Source organism: Zeus faber (genome assembly GCF_960531495.2).
Source record: "Zeus faber genome assembly, chromosome: 3".
Taxonomy (NCBI): Eukaryota; Metazoa; Chordata; class Actinopteri; order Zeiformes; family Zeidae; genus Zeus; species Zeus faber.
Window position 1 is genome coordinate 29,522,019 of NC_137190.1, and position 18,856 is coordinate 29,540,874.

Genomic DNA, 18,856 nt, shown 5'->3' on the forward strand with positions numbered 1-18,856 from the left:
AGGACCACCACGAAAAGATACCGTCACACACTCCATCTCTGTTGCTCAGTAGATTTGCGTTGAAACATGCATCTCAGTTTTCATATTTTCTCCCATTGGGCCCTGTTTGGGGGCCGGATCGATAATTATATGCAGACAACTTTGAAGCATGAAGGGAAGCTATCAAAGAAAACGACTAAAAAAAAAGACCAAGGTAGTGTTTCCCTGTATTTTTTTTTTCAACAAATTGTTATTAATAAGGTATGACCAAAGATCACAACACCGATAATAAGCACTGGTTCACTACCTTGCAATGCTTTGTCTGAAGCAACCTCAGAATAAAGTCATATTTTTCACAACACCTCATACAGTGAAAGATTCTGTACCTCTCGTTTCCATTGAGAAGCACCTGCAGGTAAGTAGTTATGCGTCTGTGATTCTGGGGTTATGGTTTGTGAACCCAAGCCTCTGGTTTTTTGGTCCCTTTCTGTTCTAGCCGCCTGCAACAAAGATGTCTTATAACTAGCAGTTGTTACTGTCACTCATTATCATCTCTCTCCCACGTGCACCCACCCACACACACACATTCACATCCACGCAGGGAGGGACAAGCTTGAACTTGCACAAACACCCTCACAGGACCCAATATACACACACACACACACACACATACACACATGCATTCAACTACACACACACACACACACCCGCACACACACACACACACACACACACACACACACATACATAAACACCCTGGGAGCCTGGGCAGTGGGGTAACCCCCCCCCAGCGCCCATACTTCATAAACGTTAGTTACAGTAGGTTTACTGTTACTCCGGTGGCGGCGATACCACATAACTGGATACAACGTGGGACGTGGGACGTGGGACGTTGGACGTGGGACGTTGGACTGATGGTTCCAGATCTCTCAACGCTTTTCAGTGGGTGAGAAAAAGACGAGAGGCTCAGAAGGGACAGCATGGTCTCAGAGGACGCCCCTGAAGGTGAGACGCCGCCTCATTGTAGGACCGTGTTAGAACCTCTAAATTCAATGAGAGACAGAGAGAGAGATAGCAGGGGGGGAGTAATATCTTGTAGTATACTGTCATAGGAAATGGAGGGAAGACATCAGCATCAAGCAGAGCAGGTTAGGGCTGTGCGTTTTGTTTTTGACGGGTTTCCTTAATCAACACTTACTCACGACTTATTTCCCAATTTCCATCTGTCCATGAGTGAAAAAAGCAACTGATTCAAGCAGCTGATTAATTCAAACTTCGAAAGTCATCTAAGGGTCAAACAGCAATAAGATTCCCCCAAAATGAACGTAACCTACTAGTAATTTGTTCTGGTGAGGTTTGAGGCATTTGTCCAGAGACAATTAGCATAAAAAAAAGACAGTCAAAACATGTTTTTTACAGTCTGAAAAAAAAAAAATCACAATAAATATATAATAAATTAAAATACAATACAAAGTGTAGTGAAACATACCAAAAACATGCCAAATATATACAAATAGCCCAAATAAATAAACAAATATGAAACATAAATAGATATCTAAAAATATACAGAGTATACAAAATGCGATACTATACATAGGATCATTTATTTTTGTGGGTATGAATTATAAACATGAATTAAATTAATTTTGAAATGAAATACTATTCTGTATGTAATGCATGTAATATTGTATCATCACGCCATTACACGCATACATAACTAAACAAATGGATCTAAAACGAGACCTGCAGAAAAACAACAGAGCCAAGCTTTTCAACAGAGGAACATGTGATGATTATAACAGAAAGGATGAGTGCAGGGATCAGAGTGAGGGATGATGGAAGTTATGAAAGATGAGAAGGTGAACAAAGGGTGAGATGGATGGATCGATAGACAGACAGATAGATAGACAGACAGATAGATAGACAGACAGACAGGCGGATAGACAGACGGACGGGCGGACAGACAGACAGACAGACAGAAAGACAGATAGATAGATAGATAGATAGATAGATAGATAGATAGATAGATAGATAGATAGATAGATAGATAGATAGATAGATAGATAGATAGATAGATAGACAGATAGATAGATAGATAGATAGATAGATAGATAGATAGACAGACAGATAGATAGACAGATAGATAGATAGATAGATAGACAGATAGACAGATAGATAGATAGATAGATAGACAGATAGATAGATAGATAGATAGATAGATAGATAGATAGATAGATAGATAGACAGATAGATAGATAGATAGATAGATAGATAGATAGACAGATAGATAGATAGATAGATAGACAGATAGACAGATAGATAGATAGATAGATAGACAGATAGATAGATAGATAGATAGATAGATAGATAAATAGATAGATAGATAGATAGATAGATAGATAGATAGATAGATAGATAGATAGATAGATAGATAGATAGATAGACAGATAGATAGATAGACAGATAGATAGATAGATAGATAGACAGATAGACAGATAGATAGATAGATAGATAGACAGATAGATAGATAGATAGATAGATAGATAGATAAATAGATAGATAGATAGATAGATAGATAGATAGATAGATAGACAGATAGATAGATAGATAGATAGATAGATAGATAGATAGATAGATAGATAGATAGATAGACAGATAGATAGATAGATAGATAGATAGATAGATAGATAGATAGATGGATAGATAGATAGATAGATAGATAGATAGATAGATAGATAGATAGATAGATAGATAGATAGGCATGGGTTAACAGGTGGACAAAGGATGAGGAGCAGAATATAAAAAAGGGGGCAGGAATATGAACGGAAAAAAGAGGATGGGGTGGTGGCAGTGGGGGAGGTCAGGGTAACAGATGGAGGCCGGCTGAGATTCGGAGGGGTGTGGAGTTGAATTTGGTGAGTCCATTCAGTCGGGACACATGGGGGGAAATTTGAACTGCAGCTGTTTACGGTTCGACACCGATGCACGGGCTCCTATGGCCGGCCAGGGGGGTCCGGGTGGTTCACCAATACCCCCACCTCGCCTACACACCCCCACCCAAAATAACAAAAGGTCTGTATGGTCCAACTATAGGCCTAGGCCGAGATCAACCCAAGTAAAAAGAAAAATATATTTTTACAAACTGAAGGATATAAAGTGTGTTGAAAGTATACTGTCACCCATTTTTGCTTTGTTCGTAGGCCTATACTAGAAGTGCATTTCAGAAATGTTCAGAAACCATATAAAGCCTTTGATCGCTCAACAAATAACCTATAATCTGTAGTACACCATACTGCATAAAAACCAACCCATAACTCTTCCCCGTGATACGACTGACGTCAGCGTGTGTTGATAATGATAATCTAACAAAAGATGACTTGTGGGAAGGGAAGGAGTGATCCAAGTGCAGTCAGTCCCTGTTAAAGATTAACACGTTTTCTGTTATGGTGTCTGGAGTATTTCTGAAGTTTCTGTTTACTTACGGCGTGCCAGGTCCATATTTCACCTGACGCTATGTAACGGAGTACATTAAAAACTGAAATGTATTATCATTATTATCATTATTATTATTGTTAGTAGTAGTAGTAGTAGTAGTAGTAGTAGTAGTAGTAGTAGTTGTAGCGGTATGAGTAGTAGTAGTAGTATTTATTCATTTATTTATTTTTTACGCTCATTTGTTTCAAATGAAGGTAAAACTATTGAACTCCTCTTGGTGGTCATGAGGTCGTGCCGTTCGCAGTTTCAGCTCGCGCCCTCACCTGTCCGGAAGTGACTATAAAAGGCCGTCCAGGTGAGCCTGCCGCAGCTCCAGTCGCCGCTTCCCGCTGCGGAGGAATGGAAGCTCTGCTCGGCGGCGCGACACCGAACGTCCAAAGAGCGTTCACGCGTTAAAACGAGAAACGTTTCACCCGGACACTGTAAATATGAAACTCATAGTCACAACATTTTTCCTTTCCTGATACGACTGTGGCAAACGTGCAGACTAATGGGTCTTATACTACTGAGCCTGATTCTCCGCTACTGGATCAACACTGTGCAGGGTAAGGACGTTTTAAGATTTCTTCTCAGTTCGGGGACAGCGGCTTGATTCAAATGTGAATTGCGGTTAGATTGAGAGTTGACTATTTATTGTGTAGGATTAGGGTCAGGGTTATATTTATTAAAAAATGGGTTGTATATTTTGTCAACGTCTATATATATATAAATATGTTTGTATGTGTATATACTGTATGTGTAATTGCTGTCTGAAGTAATATATAGTAACATAATAATATAATGTTATATTATATTAGTATAACAGTATAATTATAATAATAATATAAAATAATAATAATAATAATATAAACTTTGGCAATTCTCTATTCCTTAACTACAGATTGACCTATATTGTACGTTTTCCTCTTTTTTTTTTGTCGGTTATCAAGTTATCAAGCACTATCGTTTATGATTCGGTTAAAATATATCTCTGATCAAAAGTCCACCTCGATGAAAGCCTATACAGTATTGTGCGTATATAAGCGTATTGTGAAAAAAAAACAACAACCCAAAACCAAACCTCCAGGTTAAAAATCGAACCCAAGAACTGTTGTTGTTATTTAATGTAGTTCCAGCGTTAGACATTTTCCCAGCCAGCAGCATCACCACAGTGTTTTTGTGTTTACCTGGTCCCCTGCAGGGTCATGCTCCACGGGCAACGCCGTGACTTGTGACGGGTGTCTGCAGCTCAGTCCACACTGCGCCTGGTGTGCACAGGAGGTGTGAACTGGTGGGGTTTGGGAATGGAACCGTGCTGCCTTTTAATGCTATGGTTGTGAAGTTACTCAAAAATCCCATGGCACTTCATTGCGTACCTCAGCAAAAACAAGTGTTTTGTTGTGGAGTATTTCTGATGCAATGGAAACATGTTCCATGCATGGAGATCTATTATGCAGTATTTTGATATTCTTGTTTTTTTTTTAATTATTTGTCTCAATTACTGCTATACACACTTTCCTCAGTTTCATACTGATTATGTATATATATATATATATATATATATATATATATATATATATATGTGTGTGTGTGTGCGTGCGTGCATGCGTGGGTGTGCACGTGCGTATGTATGTACAGTATGTATGTATGTATGTATGTATGTATGTATGTATGTATGTATGTATGTATGTATGTATGTACGTATGTGTGTATGTATATACCATATGTTTCCGCAAAATATATTATTTAATATTATGGATACATAACTGAAAAGTAATTGACAGTTACTGCATTGTAATATATTGATGACAACCAATGAAAATGTATTGGCATGTATTTGTATTTGGTAAAATATATGCACAATGTTGGAATGTAATACATGTCAATATGTTTCATTTTGTAAGGGAGATTTCTCTATAATTCTAGAACGGTGCTGTTTTATATTCTCCAAAGTGTTCAAATTCTAAGTCGGACAGATTGCTTAGAGATTAGTTCACGAAACACAGTGCTTTGTAATCACAGTTGTTGTTGTTATTTTTTTCAAAAGCTATCAGATATATTACATTAATATGTATTATTATATAGTACTATCAGATGAAGTATAGGAAAGTATTACGTCCCACATAGAATACTGGAAGTTCGGTATTCTATATGGGCCTAATCCCAAGGTGTCTTTCTCCTCTTAGAATTTCACCTGGTTTTCCACCAATGAGCGGTGCGACACACTGGAAAATCTACGACAGAAAGGATGTTCTGGGGACCGACTGGAATTCCACGTCTCTAGCATCAAAATCCTGGAGGATCGTCCGCTGGGGAAGAAGACCGACACTGCCAACAGCACCCAGATCTCTCCACAGAGGATGGTCCTCAAACTCCGGCCTGGTAAGCTTCCTCAAACGAAGGCTCCTTAACAGACGTTTCACTTTTTAGATCCTGATGATTTTTGATTTCATTCTTGCACAGGTAGCCAGATGACCTTCCAGGTCAAAGTTCAACAAACAGAAGATTACCCCGTGGACATATACTACCTGATGGATCTCTCGGCGTCCATGACCGATGATCTGGCGATGATCAAGGACTTGGGTTCCACCCTATCCAAAGAGATGGCCGTCCTCACCAGCAAGTTCCAACTGGGGTTCGGTTCCTTCGTGGAGAAGCCCGTTCTGCCCTTCATCAAGATGGCAGAAGAAGAGCTAGTCAACCCCTGCAGGTGATGAAAGCGGACATAAAAAACAACAAAACAAGAACCAGTAGCTCACCTTGAACCACATCCTCTGTGGAAATTTGAGGTTGTAAATCCCATCTGTGTTCTATAGAGATGTCACTGAATTTCAACACCAAATGCCTGACTCGGTCATTGACGTACACAGACTCGGTCAAATAACAAAGAAGGGTCCTTTGTAGAGAAATACTCAAAGTTTTGCAATGTTGGACAAGCATGGTTTTTGGGACGATTGCATAGGACGTACAACTGTGTAGAACGATGATATAAGAAATAACTTCTGTCAAATTGGAAGGACCACCGGACAAAATCCTTGGACAAAAACCTCAAGAGCATCAGACAAACAGCGTTGCAACAAGGGGTTGACTGACATCTCTGCATCTCTGTGCTGTCTCCTCAGGAGCGTCGATTTCACCTGTCTGCCCACGTTTGGGTACAAACACATCCTGTCCCTGACGAGCAGCACGGACATGTTCAACCGGATCATTGAGGAGCAGCACGTCTCCGCCAATATCGATGTGCCGGAGTGCGGCTTTGACGCCATCATGCAGGCGGCAGTTTGCGGGGTAGGGGGAAAGAAAGGATTGCCAGTTTGTGATATTGTCTAATCACTTCACTTAAACTTCAACTCAGGTCAGTTTCAGCTTAAGCTCAGGAGTATCTCCTGTTGTGTCCTCGCTCTGCCTGATAGGAGAAGATCGGCTGGAGGAATGACTCGATGCGTTTGCTGGTGTTTGTCAGTGATGCAGACTCACACTTTGGGATGGATAGTAAGATGGCTGGTATCGTAATTCCCAACGATTTGCAGTGCCACCTGGACCACAACAACGAATACTCCATGTCCACCGTGATGGTAAGCAGAACCTTGGCCCCAATTTGGGGCTTTAGCCCTCCGGAACAATGGTGATACACTCGCAGTGGTTGACATGGGAGAGGTCTGAAGAGTCCATCATCAATGAAAACCTCTTTTTGTTTTTTAATTCCTCATTTTCCAGGAGTACCCGACCCTCGGGCAGCTGATTGATAAGTTGGTGGAGAACAATATCTTGCTCATATTTGCCGTGACAGAGGCCCAGCAGCAGAACTATCAGGTGAGTTCTTCTTCCTCTCTCTACAGTCTCAGTGGTCTGACATTTGTTTGGGAAAACCCGGGCCTCGCGTCACGCTGGTCAAAAATAAAGAACTGCAAAATTGCGAGTGCATCCTCTGGGCACGTTTGTCGTTGAGCTCAACATATTTGATACACTGGAGCATTCTCTTCGGACCCGTTGGAACACGTTTTCTTTTTGTTTCATAACCTTCCCGTTTTTTCCACCCGAAGACTTATAAACTTTTGAGCTAGTGCCAGGTCGGGCAAAACTGACTCACAGCGCATTTGTGTTTCTGTGTTTGTGTGTGTGTGTGTGTGTCTTTTTCCTTTTTTTTTTTTTTTTTTTACAGAACTATGCAAGTTTCATACCCGGCGCCACGGTCGGAGTCCTGGCGTCGGATTCTGCGAACATCCTGGAGCTGATCGTGACGGCGTACAAAGTAAATAAAACGTTTTGTTTTTTTTCCACCACACTGTGACCATATATGTCGTGGACTCGTACTGGGACGCATGAAAGCGAGGCGTTGCGAGAACGTCATCAATTGAAGCTTCTGGCGATGGTCCCCCAAATATTTAAGCAGACACGCCCTTCCGTATCGCCTCCTTACTTTGATCAGAATATGCGATTCTGCCTATTTGTCACGCCTTTTCTCTCACATTCTCTCGCTTTTCCACTTTCTTTCCGACTCCACACCCCCACCCCCCATTCCACCATCATTCTTGTGCATCAGCACCTCCAACGAGTCTCTACTCGCCCCTCGTCGTTTGATCTCCTTACCTCTATAACTTCTCCTTCTCTCAGCGAGTCGAGCTCTTGTACCCAACCTCCACCCACACAGCCACCCACCCTCCCTCCAAACACAAACACACACACACACACACACACACACACACACACACACACACACACACACACACACACACACACACGCCCCTGGTCTAAATCCCCCCTGGCGGCAGTGGCTGGTGGCAGGCCGTCAGTCCTTTAATCACTCCATCAAGCGCCAACCGCCGCTACACCCCCATCCACACTCTGCTCGTTCAGCAGAATCCCTTCAGTATAGTAAATAATGCACCGAATGTGTCATTCTGAGCTTAAATGAGAGGGATAAAGAGATAGGCCGGTAGCGATGCACAGTGATGGGTGTTTTACATTGAAGGCAAGTAATGAACTTTAAAGTAAAGAGATCTGTTGCACCCCTTATTCTAAATGCAATAAGCACCTCACATATATCAATACAATAATATGAGGACCCCTTGGCCCATTGTTCTTTCAAACAAAGTTGTTCCTCTCCCCTTGTTTTCCATCAGAGCCCTGGGAAGGCACCCAGTCGTTTAGTCCAGTCAGTCAGTGAGTTGGTTAGTCAGACATTCGTCATCCATTCATTCATTCAGACAGTCTTGCAGTCAATCAGACTGAAAAAAAACATGGGCTGAGGTTACCTGTACCAACACACCTGGGTTCATGACTCAAGGGCTTAAATGTAGGTCAGCGTGTCTGGATGAAATGAAATGAGTCAGTATACCGGCCTTCCTCTCTCTTCCCAGGAGCTGCGTTCAGAGATCGAGCTGGAGGTCCTGGGAGACACGGAGGAGCTCCACGTGTCCTTCACCGCCATCTGCCAGGACGGGATTGCGTATCCCGGCCTCAAACGCTGCTCCAGCATCAAAGCCGGAGACACGGTCTGTTAATTATTTCCTACTTTCCTACTGAAAGGAAAGAAATCCCCCTTTTTTTCCCTGAACAAGTTCATAACAGCGCAGAAACCAATACAAGTAGATCATCGTTAAAAGGACTGTTGGACCATACGTTTGGATTTTCCAAAACCCTAAAAATAGAGACAATATTAAAAAAAAAAAAAAGAATTTGATTCAGGAAAATGGTCTGGGGTAGTGTGAAATGTGTGCGCTGACTGGTAAACAGGCTCAAACTCAATTTGATGTTGTGGTCTTTAAACAAAAGTAATCTTAAAGTCATGGTTCCTGTTTGTTGCCCTACATGGCTGCCATCATGTGCCATAGGCGGAGGTGGATAATTCCAGGTTCAGAAAGTAAAATTCCTTCTACGTTTTTGCTCCACCCATGCACTGATCCAGTTGATTTCCCTCAGTAGGTTGGACATCTGGGTTCAGTTCATTAGTTAATCCATGAGGTTGACTCAAAATCCTGGAGTGGAATTCTACTTACTGGACGTGGATTTTCCACCTCAGGCCACAATTGTAACTTTTTAACTTGTAACTTTACGTCCTCGATGTAAGTTCCTGTTTTGTTTTTTTCTTCCCTCAGGTCGCGTTCAACGTTTCCGTGGAGCTGACCCAGTGCCTGCCGGCAAGGCGGCACTTCCTCCTCAAGCCGGTGGGCTTCCAGGATGGCCTGTCGGTGGAGCTGGAGTCCCTGTGCTCCTGCGACTGCCGGGGCTCCGCCGCCGAGGCCAACAGCAGCGTGTGCACCCGGGGCCAGGGCACCATGGAGTGCGGCGTGTGCGTCTGCCGGCCGGGCTTCGTGGGGCCGCAGTGCGAGTGCGGCGGGGAGAGCGCGCCCAGCGACAGCTGCCGAGCTGCCGACACCGCCCTGCTCTGCAGCGGCCAGGGAGACTGCTACTGTGGGCAGTGCGTGTGCCACGCGTCCAGCTTCGGCCGCGTTTACGGACCCTTTTGCGAGTGTGACGACTACTCCTGCGTTCGCTTCCGTGGGGAGCTCTGCGGAGGTATGACATCTTTTCTATTGATTTGTGGAATGGTATAGATAGATAGATAGATAGATAGATAGATAGATAGATAGATAGATAGATAGATAGATAGATAGATGATCTGTCTTTGACGTCTTTCGTGTGTGTGTGTGTGTGTGTGTGTGTGTGTGCGCGTGCAGGCCACGGGCAGTGCGACTGCGGGGAGTGTGTGTGCCAGGGCCGGTGGATCGGGGAGTACTGTAACTGCAGCACCAGCATGGAGGCGTGCATGTCTGAGGACGGCACCCTCTGCAGCGGCCGGGGCCGGTGCGAGTGTGGCCAGTGCGTCTGTTCTGTCGCCGGCGCCTCAGGGAGCCTCTGCGAGAAGTGTCCAACGTGCGGGGACACCTGCAGCTCCGCAAGGTGAAAAGATGCTCCCGGCTTTAAAAGCTCAACTATGAATCAAGTTTGGTCTCTATCATTGGCAAGATTCAAGACTTTTTATTTGACTCTATACGATAATAAAAGTACGCTGTTGTGAAATGATGAAAGGGTAAACTCCAAAGGTTGTGCAAAACAACGTAGGTAGTATGGGGATGGTAGCTCAGGAGGTAGAGCTGGTGGTCTAGTGATCCAAAGGTTGAGCTGGTAGAGCTGGTGGTCTAGTGATCCAAAGGTTGCTGGTTCGATCCCAGGCTCCTCCTGCTAGCATGCTGTAGTGTCCTTGAGCAAGACACTTAACCCCTCATTGCTCCTGATGGCTGCGTCCGTCGGTGTTTGAATAATTGTAAGTCGCTTTGGATAAAAGCGTCTGCTAAATGACTAAATGTAATGTAAATGTAATGTAAAGGTAGAGTTATAAAATTAATAAGGCATATATGGCATAGGCATATATGGCATAGGTTGATGCCAGATGCAGACGAGACATTACAAGAATATAATATACAGGGTATGTATTGAATAGAACAGATGAATTAAGTGCCCATCATCCAGGCTTCATCCCGCCCCAGCAGCTACCTGCTGGGGCGGGATGCCTCAACCGTTAATCCCTCCACCCGCCTCAACCATTAACCCATTGAAGTTGCAGTTACTGAATGCTGCATGTTTTATTGAAAAAAAGTAATAATTTGACTAACTTCTCTCCTGTAGCGCTATAAAACAAGCCGGGAAAACGTGACGAAAGTGGTACGGCTGTGGAGATTTCATCGCATGACAAATTCATCAAATTGATTGCGTAGAACCTCTTTGAGGCCTGAAGAAACACATTCGCCATAACTCAACAAAAAACAATTGGAGAAAAGCGCCGACTGCAAGGCTAGATCCGGATATTTGACTTTTATTTTTGTGTGTTTGAACTGGCAAAATTACAAATGACACTTAGCTGAGTTTTCTGCTGAAAGGACAATGGTGTCCTGGATCAGGGGGTCAAGACCGTTTATTTAGATGCAAAATGAAGGCAAAAGTGAATTTATAGCAAAACTGTGAACAAAAAGATGGCTCCAGAGGGTTGAATATGCCAACGCTGGTGCAGAGTGGGTGATGGAGGGAGGGAGTGTTTTGAAAAATCTCAGAGGAATAGCAGAGGAACACTCACAATCTTGGCAGCAGCCGAGATACGGTTCCAGATTCTGTCAACATGGAGTAGAAAGGCGGGAATGTGGACAAAACACCTGTCCGTCGTGTAGAAAGGCACTCTGACTCTGCAGCCCTTAAAGGTGGATCACAGGTTTAATACTTGTCCTTTAACAGTAAAAAGGAATAGGTTCTCAAAGCCAAACAACCCTACAGAGGTATCGTGTTGCAGGCCTCTTGTCCACGTCTGTCTCCTCTTTCCAGGCGACACTGAAAGACTAATGTCCCCGACGCGGGGCTCAAAGATTTCCTTTCGGCCATTGTGAAGGAGCTGTCAGGGCCCGTGTATCCGACACCGCCACCCCGGGGGTGGGGGTGGGGGGGGGTGGGGTGGCGGCGTTCAGTGCCGATAAGGAGCCAGGGGGAGCCTTGGGAACAAGCTGATAAGAGGCTAAGACTCCAGATCTCCCGAAAGTACCGCGTGGTGCTATCAGCGATTAAAACGTTCCCCGATCCTCTCTCTCCCGGGAGACGAGCATCACGAGGCAACATGGGCTGTTTTGTTTTTTTTGTGCCTTTTTTTCCCAGGGCCTGTGTGGAGTGCCATCTACAAGTGAAGGAGAGTCTGGACTCGTGCGCCCAGAGGTGCAGCGTCCCCAAGGTCTCCGTCAACACGTCGACAGGTACGCGTCTGGCTCAGTCGCCGGTTTCGCTTGGATCCCCCCCGCGGCTTTGGGACGTACAGTATCATGTATAGGCTTCAACTCCACCGACCTAACAAAATGGTTATTATGTAGATGACGTACGGGCTTGAATTTCATCTGCAGATTTTGTAAGTACAGGTACTCCTTACTTAACAACCGAGTCTTGGAGATTGTAAACGCTAGCGTAGTGAATACTGACGGACTGCGGGAACGAGACTGAGAACGGTGATGCTTGGCGCTGAGACGCGCACGCCGCGGTATTATTCACAGCGTAGACATAGACCGGTCAGAGAACTGGTCGTAAAAAAACTGGTAAGTCGTTAAGTGAGGACTACCTGTACTAGAATACCTTGAAAATAGCCCCCTTTGTGCTGAAGTTCTTGAAGATGTCCTTGAAAACAACGCGGCGGTTTGGTTATTCAAACCGTAACGTAATTAAAAAAAATTCCAGGATGGATTTTACGACATAGATTATACCAGGGAAATGTAAATTTTCTCCAGCAGGGTTGGAAATAGACAAGGAAGACCTTGAATTTCATTTTGCCAGAATGAACCCTGTACTCGCTGCTATATATTTCTGTTTCGGATTACGGCTCACCTGTGAACCTCAGTTCATTTCATTTCTTGATTTATCTCTATCGGTCTTATCCTAATTTGAAAATGCTCGTTGCGGGACTTGAGGTTATATTTCCGACAGAGGTCCGTGCTAAGGTTCCCCAGGGGTCAAGGATTTGGAGGAAGGCCTGCGCCGCAGAGGAGTCCCTCCGAGCCGTCCCTCCCTCCCTCCCTCCAGACCGCCAGCCAGACAAAATGTCCGTCCCCCACCATTCAGCGCGCTCGGCACAATGGGAGAACATATTATTTACCTTGTCCTACAGACAGTGCTATTGTGGTCGGAGTGAATGAGCGGGCTTTGGGACTTCAGGTCTTTTTACAGGAGGCATTATTTTGATGTTGCGTACACTTATGCAAGCTGAGAGGTATATCTGATTATCGCGGAAGATTTTCAGGCTTCACACGGGAAATACAATAGTGCAGGACACACACACGCACGCACGCACGCACACGCACACACACACACACACACACACACACACACACACACACACACACGCACGCAGAGGCCGCACAGATTGAAGTCTTTGATATGGAAATCACATTGATGTCAAACCAAAGGCAAGCATATCCTCTTACATTCTCTGCACAATGTGGAAAGGGGAGGTGATTTACAATGGATTTCTCCTGATGGCTGCAGTGTGTCTGTGCCCTTTCCTGTTTAGAGTACGACAAGAGACATTCTATGCAGTGCACGCTGAAGAGCGAGAACGACTGTCTCATCGCCTTTAGCATCGTGGCGGGGGACCTCGGCAACACCGCCTACAACCTGCAGATCTACGGTGAGGGTTCATTGAAAAAAAGGCATAAAACATGTTCTGGCGGTTTCGCAGACACAGTTTCGGACGAATCTAAGACTAAATCATGCATTTAAGATGGTGTAACAGAAATGGCCTTTCTTAGTCATGGTTTGAAATAGTCTCTTGCCCTAGTCTAAGTTTAAACAATCTGATTTCCAGAAGGACGATTAGTGCTAATCTAGGTCTAAGTGAAGGCTTAAATTATACCTGACCAGAGGCAGGTTTATCTTTGGATTTATGGACGTGGGCCTCCAGGTCGACCTTGACATTAGAGAAACTGGATAATCTGGACTAAAACCAGCACCAAGACCAGGTATCTTCATAACCTGAGTCTAGGATTACCTAGTCTAAAACTTATTCATTTTAAATTCAGCAATGTCTCAGAAACACATTTTTCTAAATTCTGGATTCATTTAAATAGGATTAGCTCAGTCCTGATTTAAACCCTGTCTGCACTTATCACAATGAACAATTACAGGGCTTTTTACTAAAGCCCCAGTGTTTTTGCTCAATCATTTTCTATTTTAAAAGATAATGTGGCGGTTTGCAGACAGGGTTTAATCAAAATAAGGACTAAGATTATTTTACTTAAATTAATCCAGAATTTAAAAATACCTTTTCTGAGATGTTGCTTAATTGAAGATGAATTAGTTCTAGACTAGGACTAAGCTAATTATCAACTAATCATCTACTGTCAGAAGGTTGCACCTTCTGTCTGGTCTTGGTGCTGGTCTTAGCTCAGATCAACCTGGTCGACCTGGAGGTCCACATTAACTACATACATTTTTGGGATTAACCATTAATCCCAAACATAAACCTGCCTGGTCAGGTTTAATTCAAGACATCACTTAGAGCTTAGATTACCACTAATTTTCCTTCTGGAAATCATATTTTTTTTCAAACCAAGACGATTTTAACCCATGACTGAGAAAAGGCCGTTTCAATTAGCCCAGATCAAAAAATGTGATTGAGGATTACGATTTGGCCTTATCTGTGTCCACCAACCCACCCCTTAGATTGTATACGTGTTTAGAGGGTTGGAATGGGGCTATATAGGTAATTGTTTGACCCTCTCCCCTTTCTCCCTAGACTGCCCTGAGCCACCCAACATTGTTATGATCATCGTGGGCGTCTCCCTGTCCATCATGTGCATAGGCCTGATCCTGCTCGTGGCATGGAAGCTGCTGGTGTCAGTTCACGACAGAAAAGAGGTGGCCAAGTTTGAGGCGGAGCGGACAAAGGCAAAGTGGCAGTCGGTGAGGGAAACGCCAATTCACAGGATGGAGCTGTGCATTGCAGCTAAATTAATAATACAACTGGAATTATTATGGAAAGTCAAAGTGGAGTTTTATGTGTGTGTGTGTGTGTGTGTGTGTGTGTGTGTGTGTGTGTGTGTGTGTGTGTCTAGATGTGCTTCCAAAGAGCATTGAACATAATGGCCGTTTCTGAATGCTTCTTTTGTTTTCCTTTTTTCTCTTCTCAGGGGACCAACCCGTTGTTCAGAAGTTCCACCTCAACGTTCAAAAATGTCACTTATAAGAACACAGGACGAGAATAGACTATTACAATGGATCACTACTGATTAAAAAAAAACAACCCCAAAAAACGACACTTTGTTATCAATGCAATGCAAAAAAAACACACTGTGTCTGTGTGCACTGGATCTGCTTGGGTGTGTGTGTGTATGTGTGTGTGTGTGTGTGTGTGTGTGTGTGTGTGTGTGTGTGTGTGTGTGTGTGTGTGTGTGTGTGTGTGTGTGTGTGCATGAGAGAGAGCATTGTGGCGGTAATGTTTTTGTAACACATCAGCAACACTGAACATTCAGAAAAGAGTTGCTGGCTTACACTGTTGATGATTTTGCTGCTGTAAATGTGTAAAATCCGCCTCTGAAGGTTGCAAATGCTAAGTTAAACACTGTATGGTCCCGTTGAGAGATCTGAAACATAATCTGTGTGGTGGTCTGAGTGGTGGACTACTGGAGAACGCTTTTGTACTTACTGGAGACTATGCGGACTAATGTGTTGTTTTTTTTATGGGAAAGCGAGGCTGAGCCTTGAATGTCGATGATGAGAGATGTTTTGTTGAACTGTGTGGTACACAAATAAAGTTGCGCCCTCCTATTGTGGAATGAGGATTTCAGAATGTATGTTAAATATCCACACGGCAGAAAGTTCGAATTTATTCCTTAATACCCTAGGTTTTCTTAAAAAAAACAAAACATTTATTTAACCACCGTTATGTTCCATTGTGAATCAAGATCTCCTTTCCAAGGGAGCCCTGGCCAATTCAGCGGCAATACAGTGTTAGAAACATAAAAACAAACATTAAGATAAGAGGGTAAGGGTAACATTTTTATTTTACGTACAGTAAAATACACAGGATACTGCATGTGTATTACATTTATATATGTGTATATATGCATGAAAAATAAAACATCAAATAATAAGAAAATAATTATTATATATATAGACCTCTGGTGGGTCTTGTCTGCAGAAATGCGTGCATCCTCCTGCAGACTGCAGAGCCTCTGGCTACGTCACCGTGACGTCACGGCTGTCCCTCTGGAAACTTGAGGAAAGTTTCTGCGAGGAGGAAAAACAAGCCGAATGAACGCCGCCAGACCCCCGGAATGTTTGGATGTTTGAGGCATAAAGTCGCATCCTCTCGTCGACATGCTGGTGCGGTGCTTTGGTCGCCTCGCAGTGTTTGCGGCAACTCTTTGCGGCGTGTTGCTGGTGAAGAGCTGCGTGTGTGTGAGCGAGGATGAGGCGCTGGGTAAAACACAGCTCCAGGACTTCTACAGTAAGTTTCAAACGATCTAAGACCTCCACTCGTTACAAATAAAATGGAATAGCTCGCAGTGTAAACATTTTGTTTCTGACTGGATAGAAAACCACAAAGCTTCCAACTTTGTTGTATAATGGTGCCGGTGTTTTTTTTTTTTATACATAACGTTCAAACACCCAAGCGTGTGCGTAAACACACGAACTCACACGAAATGTACACTATAATATTTGCAATGAAGTTACTTTAGCTGCAAAAAACGTATTATTTTCCTGAAAGCTCTTTCTCACCTGTGTAAAACACGTGAATATAATATTATATATATATATATATATATATATATATATATATATATATATACACACCGATCAACCACAACATTAAAACCACCACAAATAACCACTTATATTGTGTTGGTCCCCTTCATACCACTGACCCGTGGAGGCATGGACTCCACAAGACCTCTGAAGGTGTCCTGTGGTATCTGGCACCAAGACGTTAGCAGCAGATCCTTTAACTCCTGGAGTTGCAAGCATGGATTGGGCTTGTTGTTCCAGCACACCCCACAGATGCTCCACCGGTGATGATCATTGTGATTCTTCTGCCCAGGCCACCTTCTTCCATTGCTCCATGGTCCAGTTCTGACGCTCACGTGTCCATTGTAGGCGCTTTCCGGTCTGACCCGTCTGCAGCTACGCAGCCCCATACGCAGCAAGCTGTGATGCACTGTGTGTTCTGACACCTTTATATCATAGCAGCATTAACTTTTTTAGCAATCTGTGCTACAGTAGCTCTTCTGTGGGATCGAACCAGACGGACTAGCCTTCGCTCCCCACACGCATCAATGAGCCTTGGGCACCCATGACCTCCTCGCTGGTTCACCTGTTGTCCTTCCTTGGACCACTTTCGGTAAGTGATAACCACTGCGTACTGGGAACACCCCTCAAAACCTGTCGTTTTGGAGATGCTCTGACCCAGTCGTCTAGCCATCACAATTTGGTCCTTTTCAAAGTTACTCAAATTCATTACACTTGCCCATTTTTCCTGCTTCCAACACATCATCTTCAAGAAGTGACTGTTCACTTGCTGCCTAATATATCCCACCCCTTGACCGGTGGCATTGGAATGAGATGAGCAATGTTATTCACTTCATCTGTCAGTGGGTTTAATTTTGTTGCTAGTCATTGTACAGTATATGATCTATAGCCATTTGTGATAAATGTAGCGTTTGCTTTGTTACTAAATCAAATGACGCCATAGATAGATACCGATATTTACTTGACTCATCCCTGCAAGGAAATTGCACTGTTGAAATTATAGGCAATAATAATAAATAAATAACAATATAATAATAAATATATAATCCAAAAACATAAAAAAAATATGAAAAAATTGGCAACATACAATAAAAATACTGAAATATAACAGAACATTTCTAAATATAAAATTTTACATAAAAAAATATAAGAGGAGCACTATCATTCTGTTACTATTATTCCGCTACTATTATTCCATAACTTCCATGACTTCCACAAGTAATAAGACTAACACGGTTATTCATCACCTTACATGATGACCAACAAACACTGAATGATCCCTCTCCATGTGTGACTGCAAAGACACATGTCCACCAGTCTGTGACTTTGTCACCCTTGCCATCCTCTCTTCACCACTCTCTGTCATTGCCATGAATAGAAAATTAGTTGTGTGGTCAGAAAGCACAAGACATCCCACCTCACAATCATAAAACCAATTTACACACCTTTACAAACATACAGCCAAAATGTATATTGAACTGTCTGCAAGCGGATGAAGGAAAACATTTGCTGTCATTGGCTCAAGTTCAACTGAGGATTAAGGAGATCTGAAGTTTCCTCCTGCAGGAAGCAGGTCAAACTTAATATTAAAGAGGATGAGCAGGATGACCACGAATGGGTCTTGTTTTTTTGACAGGCCACGATACCGAAAGCTAATTCAGATGATATAAAAAACGTAAAAAAAACGTTTCATCAAAAAAAAAGTCTCACCTCCCTTTCTCCATCCCTTTCCCAAGAGAAGGGCATGTTCATCCTGGAGAGCATGCCGCTCAAGCGCTGCGTCAGCGTGGACGGCCCCGACCTGGTGTTGGAGAGTTGCGAGAGGCCCACGCGCCGCATGCTGTGGAGGTGGGTTTCCCGCCACCGCCTGTTCAACCTGGCCACAAGCACATGCCTTGGCCTCAATAGCACGGACGGCAGCAGGCTGGGCCTGTTTGAGTGCGACACTACCCACCGCCCGCTCTGGTGGCTCTGCAACGGCAACTCCCTATACGGGGCGTCCCAAATGAAGCTGGCCGTGCATGGCCGCCAGGTGGTGGCCAAGAAGACGTCTTACCACGAGTGGAGGCGCTACGACACCCTTCAAGAGGGTCCATGTGCCAAGCCCTACGAAGGTATTGCAGCAAGAACG

At 43.7% G+C, this 18,856-nt stretch overlaps 2 protein-coding genes across 7 annotated transcripts in view; both read left to right on the forward strand.

Moving 5' to 3' along the window:
• Positions 1 to 633: 633 nt before the first annotated feature.
• itgb6 (integrin, beta 6) lies at positions 634 to 15,756 on the forward strand. 5 transcript variants are annotated; one of them, XM_079997421.1, is made up of 17 exons: positions 634 to 984; positions 3,669 to 3,769; positions 3,961 to 4,019; positions 4,655 to 4,734; positions 5,640 to 5,835; positions 5,917 to 6,163; positions 6,576 to 6,741; positions 6,867 to 7,028; positions 7,171 to 7,266; positions 7,616 to 7,705; positions 8,814 to 8,948; positions 9,552 to 9,972; positions 10,134 to 10,356; positions 12,094 to 12,188; positions 13,490 to 13,606; positions 14,714 to 14,880; positions 15,108 to 15,756. In XM_079997421.1, exons 3-17 carry the CDS (start codon positions 3,965 to 3,967, stop codon positions 15,180 to 15,182), a joined length of 2,325 nt encoding a protein of 774 aa, XP_079853547.1. In that variant the 5' UTR covers positions 634 to 984; positions 3,669 to 3,769; positions 3,961 to 3,964; the 3' UTR covers positions 15,183 to 15,756. The 5 variants fall into 5 exon arrangements, with proteins under 5 accessions (XP_079853547.1, XP_079853546.1, XP_079853545.1 ...); XM_079997420.1 differs by having other exon boundaries at positions 3,669 to 4,019; XM_079997419.1 differs by having other exon boundaries at positions 3,719 to 4,019.
• Positions 15,757 to 16,231: 475 nt separating this feature from the next.
• Positions 16,232 to 18,856, forward strand: part of pla2r1 (phospholipase A2 receptor 1) — a 34,482-nt gene continuing 31,857 nt past the window's right edge. For both annotated transcript variants that reach the window (XM_079998183.1, XM_079998184.1), the window contains exons 1-2: positions 16,232 to 16,426; positions 18,462 to 18,839. In XM_079998183.1, coding sequence (XP_079854309.1) covers positions 16,297 to 16,426; positions 18,462 to 18,839 — 508 coding nt within the window. In that variant the 5' untranslated portion in view covers positions 16,232 to 16,296. The remainder of the gene's footprint in view (positions 16,427 to 18,461; positions 18,840 to 18,856) is intronic.